Source organism: Haliotis cracherodii, unplaced genomic scaffold (assembly GCF_022045235.1).
Source record: "Haliotis cracherodii isolate W230 unplaced genomic scaffold, xgHalCrac1.p SCAF_15, whole genome shotgun sequence".
NCBI lineage: Eukaryota > Metazoa > Mollusca > Gastropoda > Lepetellida > Haliotidae > Haliotis > Haliotis cracherodii.
Window position 1 is genome coordinate 31,817,914 of NW_027266270.1, and position 27,924 is coordinate 31,845,837.

The 27,924-nt window shown below is 40.1% G+C and overlaps 2 protein-coding genes across 2 annotated transcripts in view; one reads left to right on the forward strand and one right to left on the reverse strand.

Annotated features, from left to right (window-relative positions):
- Positions 1-2,469: 2,469 nt before the first annotated feature.
- On the forward strand, positions 2,470-5,714 carry LOC139462053 (uncharacterized). The gene is made up of 2 exons (XM_071243554.1): positions 2,470-2,634; positions 4,938-5,714. Exons 1-2 carry the CDS (start codon positions 2,470-2,472, stop codon positions 5,604-5,606), a joined length of 834 nt encoding a protein of 277 aa, XP_071099655.1. The 3' UTR covers positions 5,607-5,714.
- A 5,878-nt stretch (positions 5,715-11,592) lies between these two features.
- Positions 11,593-27,924, reverse strand: part of LOC139462520 (C2 domain-containing protein 5-like) — a 60,572-nt gene continuing 44,240 nt past the window's right edge. The window contains exons 21-32 of the mRNA XM_071244294.1: positions 27,710-27,796; positions 26,792-26,890; positions 25,346-25,453; positions 24,051-24,179; positions 22,264-22,344; positions 21,658-21,747; positions 20,117-20,222; positions 18,903-18,980; positions 18,630-18,682; positions 17,030-17,158; positions 16,166-16,312; positions 11,593-15,484 (exon numbers count right to left, since the gene is read on the reverse strand). Coding sequence (XP_071100395.1) covers positions 15,359-15,484; positions 16,166-16,312; positions 17,030-17,158; positions 18,630-18,682; positions 18,903-18,980; positions 20,117-20,222; positions 21,658-21,747; positions 22,264-22,344; positions 24,051-24,179; positions 25,346-25,453; positions 26,792-26,890; positions 27,710-27,796 — 1,233 coding nt within the window. The 3' untranslated portion in view covers positions 11,593-15,358. The remainder of the gene's footprint in view (positions 15,485-16,165; positions 16,313-17,029; positions 17,159-18,629; positions 18,683-18,902; positions 18,981-20,116; positions 20,223-21,657; positions 21,748-22,263; positions 22,345-24,050; positions 24,180-25,345; positions 25,454-26,791; positions 26,891-27,709; positions 27,797-27,924) is intronic.

Genomic DNA, 27,924 nt, shown 5'->3' on the forward strand with positions numbered 1-27,924 from the left:
CGCGAGATTTCCCGATATCTGTCTTCCGAACTGCATGTGTGTAGTTTCTTTTCATTGGATAACATTTTCATTTTATCCAATAGACAGACACCTTTCAAACTGTCTGATTATATTGATCATGGCGACTGCATGAAAACATTGTGACTGAATGAGTCTGGACATGTCCATTGATTTTAGCGGGCAAGTTCGCTCTTGTGTCATTGTTGATGTACAGTATTAATGTGCCGTTCGATAACCAATTATTATGACCGTCCTTTGTTAAACTACCAAAAGTTTCCCATTCAAATATGTTCGATTACCTACAAAACGACGTTGACTCTACCTTTCATGTTGTTTTATTTCACACTTGCAAAAAACGCATTTATAACGATCGATGCAGGAATTATTGGAATGAGAGCACATTGTGATAAGACTGTAGACCCTCAGTCTATATTCTATAAATAGACTTGTTAATTTTTGTCGTCAAGGGTTAGGTTCCCGTAGTGTTTTAACAACTAAGACCCCAAATCATTATGCAATGTTTACATTTGAAGTATTGAACAACTACCAACAACTAAGGAATGCGTACGCATAACTTCATGTCGACTTTTGTGGTAATATAGGCCTGTAGATGAAACTAGCACATTGACCATGTTGACACATATAACATATGTAAATAAATTCGAACTTTGGAACATGGAACAAAGTGACCAAGTGACGTCATAACGAACTGTTTTAAATGCATGTTATTGTTTGGCACAATATTATGATGATCATGATGATTACAAAGAAATTTTGACCATGTTGACAGTTTTCATACAAATGGAGTTCTTGCAAACTGTACAGAAAAATAATATCAATGCTTCTTTTTGACCTGTTAAAAAGAAATATTATAAAATACATTAATCATGTTAATCTACCTGTAACTCCAGGACCCTGCTACAAAACATGTTTTCTGGACCTGCAAACACATTTTGTAGTTTGGGACATAAAACTAGATTTCAAGGCGTACACAAATTTCAGTGCCACATTCAAATTACTGGGCATTTGTCTTTTGACCACTACCCACTTGTGTCATTATGATTTGCCATAGGCTTGGAACCATCGTCATGTAACACATTGTGTATCTTCAAAATACTGCAAAGTTTTGTTTTCAGCAAATTTAGTTTACAATTTATTGCGATATCAGAGGATCTAGATATAGCAATAAAATCATTACCTCACTAGTGAATCAGGTCACAGTCTGCTGTATTCAAACTTCGAGGTGCCATCCATTATTTAAATGGTAGAAGTTTTAACGCAAGAAATAACATCTGAAATCAGTGTAAAACACTTTCCATGTTTACACGTTTGAAGTTTACTGCATTTTAACAGATAAAATCAGTGTTCCCGTTTACCGGTAATTACCAGTTTTTTACCAGTAAAATTAGGCTTGGACCGGTAATTCATCTGACTGCCAGTCCCTGTGGACTGGCAAATAAAGTACTTATAGATCTTTGTTGTTGAACACTAAATCGGAGATATTCATATATTCAGATATAAGTACATTTTTCGAACAAAGTCAGCTTGTCTGGTACCATCAGGGTTTCCCCTTGTCTATTTCTAGGTTAAATATCCAGTTGTAGCGACTTTGTCTCAAAATATTAAAAAATAAAAATAAAATTGTGACAGAGTTTATGTGAATGATGTATAGATCTAACTAAGTTACTTCAGAGATGACATCTTTGCATTGAACATGAAGTTGAAAGAATTAAAACCAAATAATTTTTATATGTTTTTTAATTGTTGAAAGTTGGGACTGGCAAAAATTGCCACAAGGACTGGCAGTTTCAAAAGCCAGCGGGAACACTGAAAATGTGTCTGATTTTTTTTTACGCTTGTAATTGTGCACCATTTTGAATAGACACCACAGGCTACCTCCCTTGCCTTGTGATATCAGGTGTATGGTGATTTGATAGGGGGATAATAACCTACCTTGTAATTTGAAGGCATCACTGAAAACTCAAGGCAGAGTACAAATAAAGAATTACATCCCTTTAAGAAAGAGTTACCACTTTTCGCGCATGTCAAATAAAACTCTGAACACCCAGTAATCTGAGTGCAGCATTGAAATTTGCATACACCTTGAAATTAAATCTGGTGTTGCTTCCGGACCTAGTTTGGCAGACTTTCCTGAAATGTGTCTATTTTCATGATCTTAGATTACAGAATCCATCTGAAATAGTAAACATTGGTGTGGCATTGTTTCTCTTAAATATGGTAAATATATTAATTAATTGTTTTCATATGTCAATACCAAATGAATACAGGATCAGTTTGAAAATTCGTTGGCTTTAAATAATATTCTCACTCACTTTAATCAATCTTACAGTGTGATTTCTATACCATATACAAAATAGTAAAATTGTTTTCCATAAGATCATGATAATATCAAAATTTTGGGTTTTTGAATTTTCAATATCACAACTTCACCTTACCATAATTTCAGATATGCCAAGGAAAGGTTCCAGAAAATCTATACTTGAAAAGAAACCCAAATTAGATTTTGTCAAGAGTCCTGTAAGTGGCCCTGGATGTCCTGTGTCCCCTGTCCTTGGAGCTCTTCATCCTCTCACAGCTAAGGCCATAGCTGCTGATGAATCCAATCTCACATGGGTATGATTTCTATGTTCAAATTCAATAGGTCGAAAATAAATGTCTCAAAATTATGCTCAGTAAACATGTAAATTATTTCATATATTTGCTGTGGTTGATGTTACCCATCCTCAGTTATTTAGCATATTATTATCTCTCCGTTCCATTATGATATACGGTATGGTATGAGATATGGTATGATATGATATGATATGATATGTATACCCTTGAGCCTTACACCATCCTCGGTTATTTAGCATATTATCTCTCTGTTCCATTTTGATATGATATGATATGTATACCCTTGAGTCTTACACCATCCTCGGTTATTTAGCATATTATCTCTCTGTTCCATTATGATATGATATGTATACCCTTGAGCCTTACACCATCCTCGGTTATTTAGCTTATTATCTCTCTGTTCCATAATGATATGATATGATATGTATACCCTTGAGCCTTACACCATCCTCGGTTATTTAGCGTATTATCTCTCTGTTCCATAATGATATGATATGATATGATATGTATACCCTTGAGCCTTACACCATCCTTGGTTATTTAGCGTATTATTATCTCTCCGTTCCATTATGATATGATATGTATACCCTTGAGCCTTACACCATCCTCGGTTATTTAGCGTATTATCTCTCTGTTCCATTATGATATGATATGATATGTATACCCTTGAGCCTTACACCATTCTCGGTTATTTAGCGTATTATTATCTCTCCGTTCCATTATGATATGATATGTATACCCTTGAGCCTTACACCATCCTCGGTTATTTAGCATATTATCTCTCTGTTCCATTATGATATGATATGATATGATATGATATGTATACCCTTGAGCCTTACACCATCCTCGGTTATTTAGCGTATTATTATCTCTCTGTTCCATAATGATATGATATGTATACCCTTGAGCCTTACACCATCCTCGGTTACTGTATTTAGCGTATTATCTCTCCGTTCCATTTTGATATGATATGATATGACCAGAGCGTAAAATACACATTAGAAATGCAGACATACGCAGTAAAATAAGATAAAACTTCAAGCAGTATGAATATTAAGACATGCTTCTTAAGCTACCAGGCATTCCCATTGTATTTGAGACACGTACATAATAACACGATTCAAGTCCTTGTAACCAGTATCGTGTGGTTTGATGGCTGTTTTAATGCTGTGTCATTCGAACACAACTCAAAATTATTCTTTGGTGGCTGATGGGTCCAGGTTGAGTCATTATGGAATGGAAATATGATACCCTGGATAAAAATCCCTTCGTTGTTTATTGTCACAGGAATTTATCTAAGAATCCATATGAGGGGCTCTTGGTAGGCAAACTGGGAAGCAACTGAGTTTTTCTTGAACCTTATTTTTGGAAGAATTTCAGCATTACAATACTGGAAAATTAAATATTTACAGCCTTATCTTCTTTATTGGTCCTATTACAAGTGGAATCTTGATCAAGCCAACATTAGAAGCAACTATGTAACATGAAATGGGAATGTTTCAATACATTCGTGTAGTTTTGGGCATGCATGTTTGGCATCTGAACAGGTCTAGGTAAATCCCTGTATCATCTGATTTATATGTCTTTATGGGGGGCTGCTGATCGACCTGTTAGAAATGTCTACCAACAGTCTGCAACTTAGGCCAAAAGTAGTGAGTGTGTGAGTTGTTTTTAACGCCGCTTTTAACAGTATTCCAGTTATATCATGGCGTGTCAGCTAAATGTGGGAGGAAAGCCCGAAGTGATGCAGGTCTCAGACGTTCACCACTTTGATGAAACCCACAAACACGGGTACGGTGCTGACAAACCTAGAAACATAAACGGGGCAAACTGGAATCGAATCCACAATCATAGGTTCCTGGCGTGCCCAAGGGACGCAACTCTGCACAGCTAATCCCGGTGGCTTAGACGAAGGCCACCTGTATGAAGCCTAAGACTTGTACAACTACAAGTATTTTCAGTCTTGTAAGCTCAGCTAATAATAGTTCACACAGTACCACTTGTGGAAATGTTTGACACAGACTGTACAGTACCTATCTCTTCCTTTATCACTCACCTCCAAACATTTGGCTTCCTGATCATGTTCTTCAGAAGTTAATTTTGAAAAGTGTTGTGTCATAATAAAACAATTTAATTAATGAGCCTAATGTGGTAATTGTTATGTTGTTCATTACATTAATATTTGATTTTCATCATATTTGGACTTGATGTTTTTAACTGGCATATGTTTTAATACCTGACCATACATATTTTTGCATGTTATAGTCAAAGCAGTTTAACTTGCACCTTTGTCATGTTTTTAGATCTCACCAAATTTCCTTGCTCGGCAAGGTTTGAGCCATGGGAAAATTAAACTACTGAGAGGAAAGAAACTACAAACACGACAGAGACATGTCTCGGGCGAGAAGGAGAATCATGGCGATAGTAGAAGAGGACGAGCTCTTGGAAGACTCAAACCTTTGGCATTTCTCACAGATGATGCCACTGACGAATCACTGGAACTCCTTCAGAGTTTGACACCACCACGAGATTTCTCTGTGTCTAGGAACCTCTGTCCCAGTCCTACTTCTGATGTCCAGACTCCTGAAATGAAAGAAAACGCTGGTGATCAACGTCAGTGTTCTGACAGTAGTGTGCTTGTGAGGAGACAGCTTAGAAAGGGAGACAACTCAGGTCATAAATCGATAACTGATGCAGTTTGCAAGGCACCAAATCTGATTGAGTCGCCTTTAAGGATATTAAACTTTTCAGTTGAGGATAGTCAGTGTTGTGATCCGTCTCAGATTCGTAGATCGGCAAGGTTACGAGAAAAGTACAAGGATTCCGTGAAGTTACTGCGAACTCCACCGCGACGGGTTGTGAAAGATGCTAATGTATTGGTGGTGGATACACCAGAGAGTGATTATGGTCTGAGTCTCCGAAGAAGACAGTTGGCAAAGCTGAGGGGATGTGTTTCTGGAAAAACATCCTGAATACTTTGAAAATAGTGTGAAGTTGCATAAGAGTGAATCTGTATGCTTGAACAGATTGTTACTGCACCATGGTACCTTGAAAGTATTTAGATCATCACAGTGGACAGGTCATTGTGTTTAACATTCAATAGTCAGAGGTTATCATCCATGAATCGTTTGCTGTTAATAGTATTACATCTTAAAATACATGTTCCCGAGGCATGAGTGTCCACTAGCTTTTATCAAAAACTAGTTATTTATCTTGGCCTTTTCTTGACTCAGTCCTGGCGCCACCCTGCGTAAGCATGAGATCTGACCCTTGTGATGATGTCAGTACACTAAGTCACCTTGGTCAAGTTGATCGAAAACTTGGAAAGACCTCGAAAATATTAGCTCTTGCTTAAGTGTTGGAATAATTTCAGTACAAATTCGACTCGCGATGGTTGTGGCCATAGTAGCTGCCATGTTTTTTTATTTTGAAAACGTTATCTTGTTGGACATGCTAGCATGTGCTAGTCCTCTCCTGAGAAAAGTTGGCTCGAAAGGGCAAGGGTGAAAAGTAGACTTTGAAAGTTGACACTCTTGTCTCAGGAAGATGCTTAAAATTGGGCGAGATCAATTTATTTACTTGCTTTACAAATTGGCCTGTTGCTCAGTCCCTTCCATTGTACCCTCTTGCCTTCACGTATTTATAGGATGATAATCTGGAAAACAAGTAATTAAGTTGGTCTAGCCTAAAATGTTTAAGAATGGTTTCCTTCTCAATCATTTGTACATCATGTTTGTGATTTGACCAGGCCAAGTATGTCTTCTAATTTGTGAATCAGCTTGTCAAAAGTGTCATAATGTTTGTAATGATTGATTTAGCATGTTTAGAAGTAGCCTATGATTAACATGTATTTTCTAAATAACTTTTACTTTATCTAGGGGCGGTGGGGTAGCCTAGTGGTTAAAGTGTTTGCTTGCCACGCAGAAGACCAAGGTTCGATTCCTTACGTGGGTACAATTTGTGAACCCCATTTCTGGTGTCCCCTGACCTAATATTTTGACGTAAAACCATACTCATTCATTCACTTTATTCATGTAACTTTATCTTTAACCTCATGCTTATCATGGTCATGTGATATTTATTGAATTCCTGCATGTTAATACTGCCTTCACTATTTGCCCAGAAACCTATGATTGTGGGTTCGAATCATGGTTCGCCCCGATTAGGTTTCTAGAATTGTCAGCACCATACCCGTGCTCGTGGGTTTCACCGATGTGGTGAACGTCTGAGACCTGCATCACTTCGGGCTTTCCTCCCACATTAAGCTGACACGCCGTGATATAACTGAAACACTGTTAAAAGCGGCGTTAAACTCACTCACTCATTATTTGCCTGCTTTTAAACAGAACATCCAACAAAAGGTAATTGCAACAATTGGTCTGCCATATCTCAGCATGGACTTGTTGGATCACAAATATTGTCTACTGGATCAACTTGATAATTGCTCTAGTTATCATTATCAAACATTTATCCACTGCAAAGATGTTAAGTCATGATGAGAAGCTACTGATGAATTGTTCCAGTTCAGTAGTGTTGATTGTTTTTTTGTGTGTGTAAAAGGGACCTGAATGGAGAGTGGGTGTCCTCAAAGCCTGCTGAATGGAAGATAACTTAGTGTCGATTGAGGTAGGGGGCAATGATATGGAAGACCATGATACGATACATAGCTCGATACACTGCTCATGATGTGATACATATCTCAACATGCTCACTGTCAGAATGACAACATGAACAGCACAAAGGCCATGAACTGAAATACTCGTATATTTCTGATGATGAGTGAAAAGGTAACAAAACAGGGAAGCCGAAATGGTTCCAAACAGCTGATTTGAAGGATGCGGACGGCTTTTTAGGCTCACTCTTATCCCACTTTAGATAGGGTTATAATTTTGTTAAGAAAGTCAAAAATAATATACTTTGTATCATGAAGTATCACAATATGTCACATATGTATCAAGTATGTATCATATGGTAGGCCATGTTACTTGGTGCATCCTTTCACCCTTAGCTCGCTGGCTTTGTTGATGCATGTCATTGTATCCCAATTGTGTGGATCGATGCTCATGATATCATTCACTGGATTGACTGGTCCAGACTCAATTATTTACAGACCCTGTCATATAGCTGGAATAACAACAAACAAACAAACAAACAAACTTAGGTAGAGTAAGTCTCTCTAGCTTAAAGATTGCCCATTAGTCTGACTGATTGTGTTTTGTATGGCCTACAACATGTACAACTAAACACCTGATGCCAGTCATGTGTCAACTTCCAACTTTCTTAAAGTATCAAATTGTGTTGCCATTCCACATCATTTTGGCACCTGTGAGATCCGTGTCAGAATAGGTCTTCAGCAACCCATGCTTACCGTAAAAGGTGACTATGCTTGTCGATAGTCGGGTGTCAGACCCGCTGACTTGGTTGATGCATGTTATCTATCCTAATTGCGTAAATCGATGCTCATGATATCAGTCACTGGATTGTCTTGTCCAGACTCGATTATTTAAAGACCACCGTCATATAGCTGGAATATTGCTGAGTGCGGCGTTAAACAACAACAAACAAACAAACAAACAAAGAAATCATCATTTTGGGCAAACTTTGTTCATTACATTAATTCGGGCCTATGACGATTGGTTATCATGATTAAATGATACAGAAAATCACTCTATTTGATTTTGTGTTTGTTCTATTTAAGATGTCATACGTTTCCATGATCATATGACCAACACTACAATGTTAATGTTGTTACCCTGAAGACTTAGATGAATCTTAACCTGTTTCCTGATAGTGGCAATTAACCATATCCTCCTTGAATGCTGGGGGCCCTGGTTGTCCTGTTGCAACCAGTAGCTGTGCAGAGTTGTGTCCCTTAGGTGTGATGGACGTCTATGATCATAGGTTCTAATCACAGATTTTCCTCTTGATTCCTGATTGTTTCTGAAGTTGTCAACACCATATCTGCGCTGGGAAACGTCCAAGATTTGCTTCACTTTGAGATTTCTTCCCACATAAAGCTAATATAACTGAAATACTGTTCAAAGCAGTGTTAACCAAACTTACTGACTACTTGAATACATGAAAGAGACCTGTATGATGCAATAAATTAATACAACATATCCTTCTTGTTTTTGATGTCATCCATTGTTAAGATGGATCCATGACAATATTCCATCAATAGATGGGGGCAGGGGTGGCCCAGTCGTCTAAGGCGCCGCAATTCGCACTGCAGAGTTGCGTCCCTTGGGCATGCCAGAAACCTATGATTATGGGTTCGAATCCCGGTTCGCCCAGATTATGTTTCTAGGTTTGTCAGCACCATACCCGTGCTCGTGGGTTTCACCGAAGTGGTAAACATCTGAGACATGCATCACTTCAGGCTTTCCTCCCACATTAAGCTGACATGCCGTGATATAACTGGAATAATGTTAAAATGGCGTTAAACCCTTCTCACTCACTCACTCACTCACTCACTCTGAATTTTCTGCCCTGGAGAAACCTGGGTCGATGGACAATCACAAATGACACTTGGCATTTAAGATGTTTTATTGTTTTGCATAACCATAACAATATCAACTTCTTGGATAGACGATAATCTTGGAGATCTTGGGGGTGGCACGGGTGGCCCAGTCGTTTAAGGCGTCACAATTTGCTGTTCAGAGTTGGGTCCCTTGGACATGTTGGACACACCAGGAATCTATGACTGTGGGTTCCAATGGGTTCGATTTTGTTTCTAGGTTTGTCTGCACCATACCTGCATCACTTCAGGTTTTCCTCCCACTTAAAGCTGACAAGCCATGATATAACTGGAGTATTGTTAAAACCGGCGTTAAACCACACTCACTCACCTAGACATTCCACAAAGTGAAAATTTCAATAATGATAGCATATTGTAGTTGTATATATATACTGGCTGTTAGACCATATATGGTGTTCTGATGCAGTACCGCTGGAGTACTGCTAACAGTGGCATAAAAGCAAACCTGCTTACTGCTTACTTGGAATTTCGTCTGTTCTGTGTAAAGTGCTAAGATCTATTCCTAGATCTCCTTTTACAAAGTGAGCAGGTTTGGTTTAACGCCACTTTGAAAAGTATTACAGTCATGTATAACATCATATCAGCTTGAAAGCCTAAAGAAATGCAGGTCACAGACGTCCACTTTGGCGAAACCCATGAACACGAGTATGGTGCTGACTAACCTAGAAAAATCAGGTCATAGGTTTCTGGGACGCTAATGGATTGCCACTCTGCACAGCAAATTGCAACAACTTAGAGACCCACACCCCCAGACCAATAATGTTTGGTTGGTCATCACCTCATATCTAAATTACCTCAGTCACAGTGCTAAGATCGCCTTGTGAAGACCGAGGTCAGTGTGTTTATTCTGCCTTTACAGCATCAGTAATGATATTCACATCATTTTTACAAAAAAAGGGCAAATATTTCAGATGTCCTTAAAGGTCCAAGAAGCCAAGGTCATGACTTGCATCTTCCCGAGGCAAGGGAGTTCACTGCCTGTAAAAGTCCAGTTTCCATCCTTGCTGAACTAGGCTGGAATTTCGTTGCTCGGTCATAGTGCCACCAGTGGTTATTACACGAGTCCTGTCCCTTCTATGTCAATCCTATTGACCAATCAGATTCCACCTATCGTATTACTTGCATTTGTTTCAAACAAAATGGCAGCACCTAGTGAAGACGATCTGATTGATAATCAAGATCTACACTGTAATAAAATAGGTCTTACCTTGCGAAGTGCATCAAATTACTTGGGCACGTTGGTTAAAAACATGAAAACATTGGGAAAATATCTCAGTTGACAGTACAATGCTTTGCAAATCCTGCAATCTACAGATATCTGCACAGCAGTTTATGAACTGGAGGACGATTTCATTACAGGATTTTGATTAGACTATGCATAGACTCGTTAGTCCAGCGAAAAATAACTCTGAAATGCCAGCCACGGTCGGCAAGGGTGGAAACTCAACTTTATGGGCAGTTAACTCCCTTGCCTCGGGAAGATGGCATCTTGCTTCAAAATCTGGGTTGGATATCTGAGAGAATAATAGAATAGAACACATATACATGGCCGCAAACAACAACTCCATTATACAATTTTTCAAAGATTACTCCAAAATGAGCAATACATATGTTTTATCACAGCAGTAAATAGGTGTGCTTCTCACAATTTGCAGTGGAAGTTGTGCAACATGGAAATGCATATTTGTGTTGACTGAAGGCCAGTCAAATGCAGCCAGTGATGTGTAATGTCGACAGCTGAGTATGTATGTCAATGATCATGCATGGCATTTAGAGACTAGAAACTGCAAGCGTATTTACAACCAGTATCACAGATGTGGGCACAATCACAACAAACACATTGCAATAACCAGTGGTGGATCCAGAGAGAGGCTCAATGTTCCCTACCCTCCCCTTAAAAAAAAGAGTACAAAAATGACACCCGTATCCCCCACCAGTTAATTTAAGAATGAAATAACATGAAATACACCCCTCCCTCACAGACCCCTCATAAACATCATGGATCTGACTTAGTAACACACTAACACAATCTCACTCAAATCAGATCTTAGTTCTCGTTGTCGCCAAACAAAGATCTGAGGACATCCCATTACGGGTCACGTCAGAATGACCTTTCATCCGACCAATCAGAGCGTCGCTTATTAGATCATGAATGTGATAGTAGTTACGGCCTGTATAACTGATTCCGTCAAAATTATCGCTATCTCTTGCTTCCTTTGGAACAGACATTTGAATGGAGGAGGCGTTGCACAGTACGTGGGAAGCACTGCCATACAATCTCAACCATATATTAGACATTCCGGAATGTTTGTTTGTTCAGTATTCAAAATTTCAATCGAAAACTGTGTCAACATATTTTTCAAGCGTAGTCTACAATGGAAGTCGCCAGGTTGAAACAAACAAGTGTCATAATAATCTGATTTTAATGAGATTGCACACTAAAAATACATTTTTTATCTTTCAATAAAGGTCAACTCTGCATGCAGCAAAAATTATGTTCAGTAAATTCATGTGTTCTTAAAAAATGCTGCCCTGGCTTTTTTGCATCGGGACATTTGCACATTTAGACACACTGATTGACTGTTGACTCCATACTTCAACCACAGGAGCCATTTAAACTTAAATAACATTGAATACAATTTCACCAGATTGATTCAAAGTCCTTCTCCCTAAACCATCAATGCTTGATCCGTCAGTCAATGTAATTTAGCAACGTCCAGATTAAATATATTAAAATTGCATTTGTTTGGGCAAGATTTGTTTGTTGGATGACTTGATAGAGATTTCATGAGAAGGGCAAGTTACAGTATCTTTAGAATTAACCCTGGAAAAAAACATCTTTACAAAAAGAAATAAAAAACCGTTTGTGTCCATGTCTAACAATGAACAATGCTTGGGACATTTTGATAAGAAAAATTGTAGGCAATTTCTCAATTTATATTAAATATTATCAATTAATTTTCAAACTAAACACTCACTAAACAAATCAGGACACAAACTGTAAGGAATTTGATAATTTGAGCAGTTTGCATATAAAGTAAAACAAAGTAAAACAAAGTAAAACAAAGTAAAACACATGGTTCAATCATTTTTTGTGTGGCAATATAGATATTTATGGAAGTTAATGCTGATTGTGACAGTACAATCTTGTAAGACATTGATACTGATAAAACTGACGATACATTAACAACTAGAATTTTTATCAGCCTAAATCATGATTATAACTGGATGTTGTAAAACTCTCAGAAAATATGAGCCATTTTAAAGGATGAAAAATACTGCTGATTCAGCAGCTCGGCTACAGCTCTTCATGATTGTCAACCAATGAAAATTAAAACATTTCCCTCTTTTCGCAGGTGTAAATATTCTGTAACTTTCACTAAACTTCAGTAGTTTTGACAAATTTTTACATTGTTTTTCATAAAATAACAAGAGTGACAAAGCAATCGTTACCAAAGTCTGGTTATAATACTTGTATACATGCTAAGTTAATTCATAAAAGAGTTTCTTATTATCTTTAGCATGAAACACTTTTAGTTTAGCCAAGGGTACAAATACCTGATTTTAACCAGTAGATACATATTTACTTCCCACATTAACACAGTGTCAGCAGCTTGTAGAACATCCAACAGTAACACCTGCTTCATCCTTGATCATCCAGTGTACTTAACCTCCATTCTACAACAATATATACCTTGACCAAACCGCCCGCCATATCTTCAGATGTGACTACCTCCGTGGTAGAGCGTCCTCCCGGAGAGCTGAAGGCTGTGTCGTACCAAAAGACGTTAAAAGATGGTACTGGTTGTTACCCTGTCTGGCGATCAGCATTAAGGTGCTAAAACAAGGACTGGTCCGCTCGTAGACTGTATACTGTGTCTGAGTGGGGTATTCATGTTAAACTGTGGCATGGTATCTCAGTGAGCTAGCACTATAAATCAAGTACTGCTGATATTGTCACTGGTTTCAATCATGAGAAATGTATTGTGACGCGGCTACTTATCATGTCGTGTCATTCAAACGACTCAAAATATAGCTAAGGTGCAAATAGGTCCAAGGCATTTATCATAATAGAATGGCGACATTATACACTGGAAAATCAAGGATGCGGCTGATACAACATGACTATTTCCTGCAATGGTGTTATGAAAATGAAAGTTGTCAAATCAATCCACAGACGCCACATGTTTAGGGTACCACCAAACAACACGGTCAAACAGGATAGAAAAACACACAACGTCTTTATGCCAAAAGGGCAACCATTAACAGAGTAGTGTTTGAACGACTTAAATCAAACCTGCTAGGACGACCAATTTGTCCGAGCCTAGTTCCTCTCAATAACACGTTTGTTCCCATGGCAACATCAAATGATATTTGCATGAAAACGTCTCAATGCAAAATCAGTTTCATTCAGTCTCCAACTATTTAATCAGAATATCCATACAAAGATTTCTACCATTATATTTTAGAATTCCAAGTTCTATATTCAGCAGCAGTGAATCTACATAAAGCCAGGACTTTATTGAGGACCGCGTCAATGTGAAAGAATATATTTCTTGAAAGCACTCCTTTGTTAAAGCTGACCACGAGGCAATTTTAAATACTGATTTCACTAAATCATGTGTTGTGGCTCATAGATTATTTAAAGTGAATGTGGAAATATATTTTATACCAAAAATGCTAACTTGAAAACAGCAGATTTTCTCCATAATGCCACTACATTGGACTATAGTACAGGTGTGGTGTCTTTAAATCTACCATATATCGCTGTGTATAAGGCAAGTCTTTCTTACCTAGATTTATGGGGGGGGGGGGGGCAAAGACATTCCCATGAGCATGTAACACTGGTAAACCATGTCAACAAATCCTGCTGAAGTATGCTAATAAATCATGTAATTACACTGTCTGGTTATAAAAAGTGTTCAATGTATATCATGACTTATGTTTGTGACCTATTTTATCAATTTTATTCAAAATTTCATCCAAAATTGTTTACATTAATTTTGGCGAAATCGCATGTGAAGTGATTAACTTGTCGTTAACATAAAATACAATTTAAACGGTAAATTATCATGTGATGTTTTATCTCAAATTTCCAATTTATATATTGACCAAGTCTATCACCTTTTCATTTACCTGATTAGCTGAAGGTAAGACAAACATGTTTTTTGCTAATGTAGGGATTGTGGTATGAACTGGTGATGTGCTTCATTCCAGATCGCTTCATAGACAGGGTACATAAATTAGCCTAAATTTCGAAGGTTTTTACAGGGTGGGGGTCACTTCATAGATGGTGATATATGGTACACTAATCATACTTCAGATAATAGATTTCTCCCCTGTGAGGCTCATGTCAGTCCACCCACACGCCTTGAGGGACAGCCACACCAGGACTAGATGAAACACCAGTCTACGAAATGCTGACATGGCATTATTTATACACAAGCACATGTACATGTTTATGTACAGACGTTTTGTTGTCCATATAAACAGTTACCAGATGGAAGTGTTTTGTTTGTTACCTGACAGTGTCATCACACCCAACTTTATCTTTGTGATTTACTTAACAATGGCAACAAAACATAAGGAAAGGTTAGAGAGAGAGCTATGCTCCTTGGCCAAGAACTGCCTAGCACAAGACTTAGAGTCAAGCAATGTTCGTGGATTATCTGCAGTCATACAGCACCTGTATGTTAACTCACAAAATGGACTACTTTTCCAAAACATATCTGTGCTTGCATCAAGAATCTCCTTGAAATCATCTGTCAAAAGTATCTCCGAGACGTTGTTCCACAAAGCGAGCTGTCTTATCACCCCATTTTTTAATTCTGTTACTTTAACATAGACTTGCAACAGTCGTAGTGCTAAGATCGTTTTTACAAAGAGGCCTGGAAAAGTTTGTTTGTTGCTTGATGCCACTTTCAACAATATTTCAGGTATATGCCTCCATATGAAAAGAACCAAGTCTGGACCATACAATCCAGTGATTGATAGCATTACCAACATCCACACCAACCAAGTCAACTGAGCCTCACCACCCATTCCATTTGGTTGTCTCACCCCACAATCAGGCTGCTGGAGACCAATTTCAACACTGGAATCTCAACATGGTTCAACATGTACTTGATTATTTTCAAGTCATTTAAGCTTGAATGATGATGTACTTGGAATCTTTTCCTGTGGCTGTCATGTAGAATTAACTACTTTGGGTTGGTCTCTCTGCTGTATATGGTCGGGTATGATGGTGACAGAGTTGTCTGTGATGTAGTTCGCGCTGACTGCGTCGCCGCAGACACTGATCAGGCACTGACTCTGAAAGATGACATAGAAAATGAAAGTGACAATGGCAATATCCATTTATGCATCAGGATGAACTACCATCCTGAAAAAGTCCATTCATTAGCTTCCAACAGTTGTTTGTTTGATCAGTAGTGCTTCCTCAATTATCCAGTGTATTAAATCTCCATTCTATTGTGATGAATACACCAGACCCACCATTGCCTTTCTTTCAGAAGTGACGTTACTATCTTAATCTCTCTTATCACTCTCTGAACACATTGCTCTTGCTCCAGAGTTCAAAATTCCTCTTCTAAATGGAAGTACAGCATATATCTTCCTGTATGCAACCATTGCATCATCCTGAATGCCACCAGTGCATCCCCCTCTACCCACCACGTTCTTGTGAGGGTCACTGTACATTACAGTGCATCATTCTGTATGCCACCAGTGCATCCCCCTCTACCCACCAGGTTCTTGTGAGGGTCACTGTACATTACAGTGCCTCATTCTGTATGCCACCAGTGCATCCCCCTCTACCCACCAGGTTCTTGTGAGGGTCACTGTACATTACAGCGCCTCATTCTGTATGCCACCAGTGCATCATCCAGTATGCCACCAGTGCATCCCTCTGTACTCACCTGGTTCTTGTGAGGGTTGCTGTATAACACACAGTGCATCATCCTGTATGACCCCAGTGCATCCCTCTCTACTCACCTGGTTCTTGTGAGGGTTGCTGTATAGCACACAGTGCGTCATCCTGTATGCCACCAGTGCATTTCCTCCAAGGGAGGCCACATGGGCACGGACAATAGCCATCACTTCTGCTACAGCTGTCTGCACAAAGCCTCCCAACCCACCATCCTGCATGCAACAAAGTCAAGCAATTACTCTCAAATTGCAGCATTGTCACAAGAATCTTTAAGAATCTGACTGAAACATTCAAATCTTCAAACAAGTCATAACAATGCACAGAAGATTTCTCTTACATCCCTCTTACTATGTACTCAACACCTTCAGTGAATCAACTGTGTAATCACTGTACTGGGGATCTACTCTACCCTGGACTACCCACAGGGAGACAAGCATGGGGTACTGGGGACCTACTCTGCCCTGGACTACCTACAGGGAGACAAGCATTGGGTACTGGGGATCTACTCTACCCTGGACTACCCACAGAGAGACAAACGTGGGGTACTGGGGATCTACTCTACCCTGGACTACCCACAGAGAGACAAGCGTGGGGTACTGGGGATCTACTCTGCCCTGGACTACCTACAGGGAGACAAGCATTGGGTACTGGGGATCTACTCTACCCTGGACTACCCACAGAGAGACAAGCGTGGGGTACTGGGGACCTACTCTGCCCTGGACTACCCACAGAGACAAGCGTGGGGTACTGGGGACCTACTCTGTCCTGGACTGCCCACAGGGAGACAAGCGTGGGGTACTGGGGGTCTACTCTGTCCTGGACTACCCACAGAGAGACAAGCGTGGGGTACTGGGGACCTACTCTGCCCTGGACTACCCACAGAGGGACAAGTATAGGCTACCCAAACAGGTTCACCCACTTCTACTAACCTCTCTGACTGATGTACTTTCTCTGATGAAGAAGAAGTTGTAGTTGCCAAGATACTTCTCTATCTTGCCACCTGCCACTATAGGAAGGGGAGATAACTCTACACCATTAGGATGCCTCATTGGAGGTGTCTGAAACAGGGTTCGCATTGCTGTCAAAATCTCAAATAACAGTAAATACTTTATACTTAATGGTGAGTCTTTAGACCACCACAGTTCACTTTCTTCTATTTAGAGAAAATTATATTCCATATATTACCCATAGGGTCAAGGTTATTGGTGCTATTATTTTCAGTAACTTTCACTTTGCATTATAACTTTTGTTTGTTGGTTTGTTGTTAAACGCCACACTCAGCAATTTTCCAGATATATGACATCGGTCTGTAAATAATCGAGTCTGGACCAGACAATCCAATGAGACATCATGAGCATCGATCCACGCAACTGGGATACGATGACATGCATCAACCAAGTCAGAGAGCCTGACCAACTGATCCCGTTAGTCGCATCTTACGACAAGCATAGTCGCCTTTTAGGGCAAGCATTGGTTGCTGAAGACCTATTCTTCCCTGGATCTTCACGGGTCAGCATTATAACTGCTGCTACTCGCTGATTGCCTAGTTCTTTCCAATTGTTCAACTGTTTTCATTGTTTATGGAGAGGCCCATTACAATGTGACGTAATATGAACGCATTGTTGCAAATAAATAAAGCTGATGTTCTTCCATTGCTCCGGACTTCACACTTTCATATCACACAGGTCAACAGAGCTCATGTCTCCTTTTGAGAACAGGAGACCTACATTTTCTACATTTCCTCAGAAGAAAGACTATTGGTAATAAAAAGAATAACCTACTGGCAAGGCTTGGCAACTTACAAATTAATTAATGTTATTAATCTGTCATTAGGAGCAGCTTGTAGGTTATTCTCTAATTACATCTTGATACATGTAACTATACCACCTGCACGTAGTGTGTGAGAGCAGTTCCTGCCAAGAACATTCTAGTGCAAGTGTGTACCCTCTGCTCCCAGGGGGAAACAAACCCAGGTCTCGGCATGATAAATAAACACCTTAAGCACCAGTGTACCTACTGCTGATCTCCTTAACATCAGATCTTTTACCACACAGTGAGCGAGTGAGTATGGTTTTATGCCGCTTTTAGCAATATTCCAGCAATATCACGGCGGGGGACACCACAAATGGGCTTCACACATTGTACCCATGTCGGGAATCAAACCCGGGTCTTCGGCATGATGAGCGAACGCTTTAACCACTAGGCTACCCGACCGCCCCACCACAGAATGATATCTCTCTGCTTGAAGATCGGTAAAATCCTTCATAGGAGTACTTTCTTATCAGCCAATAAGTGTGGAGGGTTCTACCTACTCAGTGGAGTGAGGAAAGTAGAAAGAAGACAAACAAATGGAAAACAATACAGGCTGCATAATATAATCATTTAAGAAAGCTGACTGGCTGAAGAACCCATGCATCCTGATTGGGCAGACAATGTTTGCTCCGGGTCAACTTGATGGGACCTCCTATGGACAATTAATCAGATCTTGACTCAGAGTGGTGTCAACCACTGCCTGATAGAAATACTTACTGCTTTGTACTGAAACTCTTTCTTGATAGCTTCTACCTTCGGTGGCTTGATTACTGTAAGACAAGAAGAATATCTATTCTTGAAAAATCAACAACAAAATTGGTCAAGTTGACATATTCAAAATGGCTGCCATTTTGGTCAGATTTCCTATAGGATAAGAATTTTTCTCAATAACTCCAATGCTTGGATTATGCGACATGTTCTATCTTCATAGCGTGTTTGAGCAGAGCTGTCGGCAGGGCAACAGATTTACTGGTCAGAGATTTCCCATACCTTTCCCTCCTGCAGGGGTACTTGTTTCTGTTATATCCATTGGGAACATCATGTCTTCCCCCTCGCCTGTACCTGAAGCTGAAACAGACAAACATTGTTGAGGGAACATCGTGTCTTCCTCCTTGCCTGTACCTGAAGCTGAAACAGACAAACATTGTTGAGGGAACATCGTGTCTTCCTCCTTGCCTGTACCTGAAGCTGAAACAGACAAACATTGTTGAGGGAACATCGTGTCTTCCCCCTCGCCCGTACCTGAAGCTGAAACAGACAAACATTGTTGAGGGAACATCGTGTCTTCCCCCTCACCTGAAGCTGAAACAGACAAACAACGTTGAGGGAACATCGTGTCTTCCCCCTCGCCTGTACCTGAAGCTGAAACAGACAAACATTGTTGAGGGAACATCGTGTCTTCCCCCTCACCTGTACCTGAAGCTGAAACAGACAAACAATGTTGAGGGAACATCGTGTCTTCCCACTCGCCTGTACCAGCAGCTGAAACAGACAAACATTGTTGAGGGAACATCGTGTCTTCACCTTCGCCTGTACCTGAAGCTGAAACAGACAAACATTGTTGAGGGAACATCGTGTCTTCCCCCTCGCCTGTACCTGAAGCTGAAACAGACAAACATTGTTGAGGGAACATCGTGTCTTCCCCCTCGCCTGTACCTGAAGCTGAAACAGACAAACATTGTTGAGGGAACATCGTGTCTTCACCTTCGCCTGTACCTGAAGCTGAAACAGACAAACATTGTTGAGGGAACATCGTGTCTTCCCCCTCACCTGTACCTGAAGCTGAAACAGACAAACATTGTTGAGGGAACATCGTGTCTTCCCCCTCACCTGAAGCTGAAACAGACAAACGTTGTTGAGGGAACATCCTGTCTTCCCCCTCACCTGTACCTGAAGCTGAAACAGACAAACATTGTTGAGGGAATATCGTGTCAAATTCGCAAAGACTGAATTCCAGAAAAAACACACATTTATGTTGTAAGTCAATAGAGAAATAGCTCTAATCATCATAATTTTTTATCTGAACATGAATGAATAGCACACTATTGTTGGCATGATGACATGGGTGTACGTCTCAAAACTTGAGTTTTTTAATCTGTAAGTTTTTAACTGCTCCCTTAGCATTGACTTTATTACAGTTTTTCTTTGCAGAAGAAAGATTTATGCACATAATGTGAAATTACAGTGGAACGAATATATTCTACCTGACTTCTGGGGGGTCTTGGTGGCAGACTGAGGCAGACTGAGATGTCCTGTGCTGGCAGTCTGTCGGATGTCGCTAACGCCCAGACAGCACCCAGTCACTGATATCTGTAAAATAGGGTTCCGTTTTCATAAAGACAATCATACTGTAACCCAGAATCATACTGTTTCCAGGAATCATACTGTAGCCAAGGAATGATACTGTGATCCAGGAATGATACTGTGATCCAGGAATCATACAGTGATCCAGGAATTATACTGTGATCCAGGAATCATACTGTTTACAGAAATCATACTGTGATCCAGGAATTATACTGTGATCCAGAATCATACTGTTTACAGAAATCATACTGTAGCCCAGGAATTATACTGTGATCCAGGAATTATACTGTGATCCAGGAATCATACTGTGATCCAGGAATCATACTGTAGCCCAGGAATTATACTGTGATCCAGGAATCATACTGTAGCCCAGGAATTATACTGTGATCCAGGAATCGTACTGTGATCCAGGAATCGTACTGTGATCCAGGAATCATACTGTGATTCAGAAATCATACTGTGATCCAGGCATCAGACTGTGATCCAGGAATGATACTGTGATCCAGGAATGATACTGTAGCCCAGGAATCATACTGTGATCCAGGAATCATACTGTAGCCCAGGAATTATACTGTGATCCAGGAATCATACTGTAGCCCAGGAATTATACTGTGATCCAGGAATCGTACTGTGATCCAGGAATCGTACTGTGATCCAGGAATCATACTGTGATTCAGAAATCATACTGTGATCCAGGCATCAGACTGTGATCCAGGAATGATACTGTGATCCAGGAATGATACTGTAGCCCAGGAATCATACTGTGATCCAGGAATCATACTGTAGCCCAGGAATTATACTGTGATCCAGGAATCATACTGTAGCCCAGGAATTATACTGTGATCCAGGAATCGTACTGTGATCCAGGAATCGTACTGTGATCCAGGAATCATACTGTGATTCAGAAATCATACTGTGATCCAGGCATCAGACTGTGATCCAGGAATGATACTGTGATCCAGGAATGATACTGTAGCCCAGGAATCATACTGTGATCCAGGAATCATACTGTGATCCAGGAATCGTACTGTGATTCAGGAATCGTACTGTGATCCAGGAATCGTACTGTGATCCAGGAATTGTACTGTGATCCAGGAATCATACTGTGATTCAGAAATCATACTGTGATCCAGGCATCAGACTGTGATCCAGGAATCATACTGTGATCCAGGAATCATACTGTGATCAAGGAATTATACTGTGATCTAGGAATCATACTGTGATCAAGGAATCATACTGTGATCAAGGAATTATACTGTGATCCAGGAATTATACTGTGATCCAGGAATCATACTGTGATCAAGGAATTATACTGTTACCCTGGAAAAAGGATGAGGTAGGTTAAGGGCCCTTTTTTTGCTCTCTGGAATGTCACCTTCTAAAGTTAAGACAATTGGAAATACTTTCATGACCATTATCAGAAATTATTGCTCCTTCCTACCTGTATTTCATCTTCGTCTGGGATTTCCACGTTGAAGTCCAGCCCTGCCAAACACAGGGGAACCAGCTTCCGCAGCTTGAAGTAGATTTTCTGAGAGAAAAGTACATAATATAACAATTAAACATGGCAAAGGATCTGGTCAATTGGATGTTGATCATTTGTCAAGCTCCTTAGGCCTTGAGTGGAAACAGAAAATTGCTCTTTGTGCAACTATTTGCTCTACACATTTGTATTCTATTCGTGGGACTCAAGTATTTGGCTGTTCTCTAAGACAGAGAACTAGTGACAGTTCTTTATTGAAAAATAAACCCAAACAGTTGTGAGAACTACTTTGCCTTGCCCTTTGTTCTCACAACTGTACCTTAATATCACTCAGCCTCTAGATGTTACGCTGAAATTATGAGTTTTCAGGTTTCTCAGTTCTAATGATGAGTATTTGTTGGCCAGAGATTTCATTCGGATGATGATGCTTGTCGAAGATTCAGATGTTAATATAAGGCTGATTAATTTCCACTATATATGTAGCCATTAGTGGTGGTTCTTTGCATTGAGAAGCAATACAATCATATACGTGTCAATATATGTTTCCTATTAAACATGTCTTACCCTAAGTAAGCTTTCGAACATGTTGGCGAAGTCTGCCTTGGACTGTGGTGCCAGTCTACCTCGCCACACTTGTGTAAACATCTGAAAAGAACACGTAAATAAGACCACACTTTACAGATTTTAGGCTATAAAAGTTTGATAACCAAAAAGCGTGATTAGCATAAAGGTTATAACAAAAATATAAATATATTTATAAAGCTCAATATCTTGGCTGCACTCAGCAATATTCCAGCTATAAAACGGCGGTCTGTGTAAATAATCGAGTTTGGACCAGACAATCCAGTGATTGATATCATGAGCATCGATCCACGCAAAGACGTATATTCAACATCTTTGATCAACGCAATTGGGATCGATGACATGTATCAACCAAGTCAGCGAACCTGACCACCCGATCCCATTAGTCAGCTCTTACGACAAACATAGTCGCCTTTTACGTCAAGCATGGGTTGCTGAAGACCTATTCTACCCGGATCTTCACGGGTCTGTTTACAACTAAGACGGACAGAACACAAAACTTCCTTCTGTCAGAGACGTCTTTGTTCTGTTGATACAGAGAATCACACCCGAGTGCCCTATGATATCAAATATCCGAACACAAGTCAATGCCTCGAATTTCACTTTTATCCACAAGTGTTGATAAACTGTATTTGATATTAAAGACACTCAGGTGAGATTCTATATATCATCGAAAACCATTCTTTTAACTTTTTTCAGTTTGTAAACAATAACAATCAATGTCTTGAGTAAAATTACAGTTAAGCAGTTTCAGTGGCAGAGAGGTTAGAGATGTCATTTGAGTGTGACATCATGGCAACCAATGACATCACAATGGTCTGCAAAGAATGTGATGCAATTTCATTGAAGCGATGGGGCGGTCGGGTAGCCTAGTGGTTAAAGTGTTCGCTCGTCACGCCGAAGACCCGGGTTCGATTCCCGACATGGGTACAATGTGTGAAGACCATTGCTGGTGTCCCCCGCCGTGATATTGCTGGAATATTGCTAAAAGCGGCGTAAAACCATGCTCACTCACTCACTCACTCACTCATTGAAGCGATAATTCCTAGGAGCTATTGCTCAAGCTCACACAAGCAATATCCCCTGTGGAAGCCAATTTTGGATGATGAAAGGGAATTTGCATTGACCAGAGACAATATGAAATGCATTTGCTCAATAATAATGTGAAAGTTAACAAACAATTTTGTCTTGATCTGTGTGCTCACACATCAAGCTGTGTAAAAAATGGAAATACAGTTCAAAACAGTCTTGAACCAAACTCACTAAATACTTGTTGTTGATACATCATACTTTTGTATCCAGTCAGACAATAATTGATAAACGTATACTATTCTTTTTCATTTCTGATTGTGGTAAATTGATCTAGTCAGTCAAATCCATTAAAATAAAAGTGTTACTTATTACAAAATGTGGGACCTGTGAAGACCTGGGGTAGAGTAGGTCTTCAGCAACCCATGCTTGTCGTAAATAGTGACTATGCTAACGGGATCGGGTGGTCAGGCTCTCTGACTTGGTTGATGCATGTCATCATATCCTAATTGTGTGGATCGATGTTTATGTTGTCAACCACTAGATTGTATGGTCCGGACTTGATTATTTACAGACATATAGCTGGAATATTGCTAAGTCTTGCATTAAAAAAACAAACAAACAAAACAAACAAACTTAAATGTAGAGAGTACATATTGTGAGGTGATCCACGACTTGCTCGCTGCAAATGGCTGCAGGATTGCTGATGTGGTGTAAGCAATGTCTCCTCACTCACTGACCTGAAGGTTTGTGTTGATGTTGTCCCGTGTGACGCTGGGAGGAAGGAGAGTGTTACACGTCTCGATGCCATCTGGTGGCGGGATGTCATGCAGCATGGCGGCAATCATCTCATCCTTCACATCATCAATCTGAAACACATACATTAACATGGTGTTGACTCACATGGGAAGTCTTCAACACTCATAGAATTATACAGTATTTCAAACTGAGTACCTTGGCAGGTAACCTGGGAAGACAAATCATAATTTTGTTCAAAAGGTTCTTACTTTCAGACGTATGTCATACATGTAATTGTATCTTAACATTGCATTCAATGACAAATGTAAAACTAAGTATTAAAGTCTCTGCCACTATATTGGTCTTGTTAGCAGTGAAATACAAATCACTTCTACACAACTATAACATAAGTCATAACTATATTAGGAATTTGAACATTGTCTCAATATAAGACCAACATTTGCGATGAGTCGATATTGTTTAACACCCACTCAGCAATATTCCTTAGACTCAGGTATGCTCACAAGTTAATTATCATCGATTAGTTCTGTGAGTTGACAGGGAAACAAAGAAGATGTGAAAGATTATTATTCCACCTTAAGTAAACTAGCGATGAGGAAGATAGTTCTTTGGAACAATGTAACATGGCAACAAAAATAACAGTTTCAGAGAAGACAGTAAAGCAGAATACCTACATTGTCCCGGCTTAGAGATGTATGTAGGATTTTCAACACAGACCTTGGGCTGAATTTTGTCCTCCAAGAGCCAGGCATCTTCCTGAGGCAAGAGTGTCCACTAGCCTTTTTATCAAAGCCTTGTTTCCACTCTTACCACATCAAGCTTATTTTTCTGTGATAAATATGATTGGGCTATCACACATATCGATAATCGATAGTCCAATCAGATAACATTTTTACAAAAACAACATCCACGACTGGTACACCTTCGTATGAAAGCGATTTATCGCTTTGTGTCTTTGTTGACACGTCTTTTTCTTCGAAAAACGATTGCCTATGTTTTTGGGTCAGGGATGAAATCTCGAATGATTTCGTTATCTGATCGACTAGGTCGTCGCTTATGGTAGTCGCAATCTTGGAGAAGCTATATCAGATAAGAACAGTGATCTGATTGGATAACGCATTTTCATTAAAAGGGGCACAACTCCTGATCTACACCGTTGGGCCAAGAAAAGTGGCCTTAATTCGGCAAGGGTAGAAACTAGGCTTTGATATAGACTAGTGGACACGCTTGCCTCAGAGAGATGAGAGCCAGGATACATCACTGCAAGTTCACTTACCTCCAGCACAAATGTTTCCTTGTTGCCTATTGACAGTTCCAGATCGGACTGGTCATCTTCACTCTCGTCGGTAGCCATGCTGCGTGGACTTGGCTGACCCTGGTTGTCCTGAAGCAAAACACACACAATTACTGACCATTACGGACCAGCCAGTCCCACAGTCTCAATCATCCATGTGTGTTAATTAGGAGGAGGAGGGGAGGGGATCCGGGATAAACAAGGTCTTCAGCAACCCATGCTTGCTGTAAAAGGTGACTATGCTTGTCGTCAGAGGTGACTAACGGAAATGGTTGGTCACGCTCTCTGACTTAGTTCATACATGTCATCGTATCCCAATTGCATAGATTGATGCTCATGATGTCAATCACTGGATTGTCTTGTCCAGATTTGAATATTTACAGACTGTCGTCATATAGCTAGAATATTGGTGAGTGCAGCGTTAAACAACGAACAAACAAACAACAACAACAACGTTGCAAAGTTACTGTGTTTTCAATATTGAGCTTGGTTACTTCTAGATTTACATAGAATTTAGAACAAGAACATTTTACTTTGAATATTGTTGTAATGACATGTTGTAACCTGTTTCAGTCAGAAGTGGTTATTGTGATTTGAAACCCCAAGTTTTTCCAAATTCCTGGTAGAACGTTGTTGCTGCAGTCAGTAATACTCCTGCCATATCATGGCAACCTGTACATACTTGTGTCCGGACCTGGCAGAGTGACTGAGAGCCCGAGACTGAGTAACGACTCATGATAACAATCAGCCAAGACAACAGGTGAGGTGAAATTGGGTTTAACGTCGCGTCCAAGATTATTGCACTTATATAGCGACATGCATGCACGCGTGTGTGTGTGGCTGCTTGTACTAGTCCGGACTGATGCCGATTTATAGTGCTAGCCCACTGAGATACCATGCCGCAGTTTAACATGAATACCCCACTCAGACACAGTATACTGACTCCGAGCCGACCAGTCCTTGTTTTAGCCCCTAATGTCGAGCACCAGACACCGGACCTTCCGCTCTCCGGGCGGACGCTCTACCACTAGACCACGGAGGCGGTCCCAAGACAACAGAGCCTGATCACTCCTGACCCATTATACAAACAGGGATGCCCCTTTGAAGACTGACAGATTACGTGACAGATGACAGATGGTTGTTTAAAACTGCACACAGCAATACTCCAGCCATATTATGGTGCCCTGTAAATAATCTGGACCAGGCAATCCAGTGATTGATATCATGAGCAATGATTTATGCCATTGACCACCCAATCAAGTGGTCCTAGAGGCATATGAAGACCAGCAGATATGTCTAGGGGTCAATTCTAACCTGGAATCCCCATGCATTCCCAATTTGGTCATTTCTTACAACTTCCAACAGGGTGATAGGGACATGTTCTACCTCAGTACCCATGGGAGACAGATGGTTACCACACTGACTTACCATGATGTCAAGGCAGAATCGTTCTCTGTTTCCCTGCATGGTGTCCATTATCTTCTTCTGAAGCTCCACGAAAGTTGCGTTCTCACCCTTCATTGATGTCTGAAACGATGGAGGACAAAATTCAACATGTTAACCCCTGTAAAAATCCTGAAACTGAAGGTAAAGCTCAAAATGTTTACACCCAGCCATGAAGATTTAATGTAAACTGAACTGATATCTACTCTGTCTAGCATGACATTACTACCTATCACAAAACCAAACACTAATACAATTAGTACAAGTCTAAATTAACCATGCAAGCTTAACACAAACTGTTTTTTGTTGTTGTTGCTTTAAGTGTTTAAGATTCTTCTGCCTTAGCAATTTTGGATGACCTGTCCCCCTTTGAGACTCATGTGTGTGAGTCAGGTACACATATTTATTGCGAGTTTGTTATTCACAGAATTTCTGTTTTTGTATTGATATGATTTCTATTTTCTTATATTGATATAATTTCATTTTTATCTTTTGCTGTTCTGTTTATATACATTCGAGTAGCTGTCCATCTCCCAGAAATAGAGTTAGTTGGGCCTTGGCTATTGCGTCTCTTGGCTTTAGGAGATCTACGACAGATAGCGGATCTAACTGCATTCTTGTTTAAACCGAGACTGGGCTGGGGCGTGGTCTTGACATTCCAGTAAAACTTGAGAAACTGGTTTAAAGCAACAACATCTTAGTAGCAAGGCCACATGGGACATGGACGATTTCATGCAAAAACAGTTCAAATTAAGTTCTGCAAATTGTATATTGACGTGAGTTTTTCAACAAACTAAAAAAATTGAGATAGGCAAATGACACCTCTGATTCTTTGCCTGTGCAAAATGTGAGTTTCCTGACAACTGTTATTTGATGTTGGACACCCTAGACTGGTCTTCCTACCTGTGAGTGTGTGGCCCCTCTTACCTGACTAGACACCTTAGGTATTGGAGGAGGGGGCAGAGGGCCCAGGTAGGTGGCAGTGGCACTCTGAAACAAAGCAGCCAATCAGATAGCAACATACAGTCATGTGACATTGGACTATCTGAAAGGAATATACAGTCACATGATAAAGGCAATCAGATGGCAATATACAGTCATGTGACATTGGCCAATCA

Coding starts and splice junctions, on each gene's coding strand:
- LOC139462053 (XM_071243554.1), top strand. CDS start 2,470: ATGCCAAGGAAAGGTTCCAGAAAATCTATACTTGAAAAGAAACCCAAA. Junction 2,635..4,937: donor ATGAATCCAATCTCACATGG/GTATGATTTCTA, acceptor TCATGTTTTTAG/ATCTCACCAAATTTCCTTGC.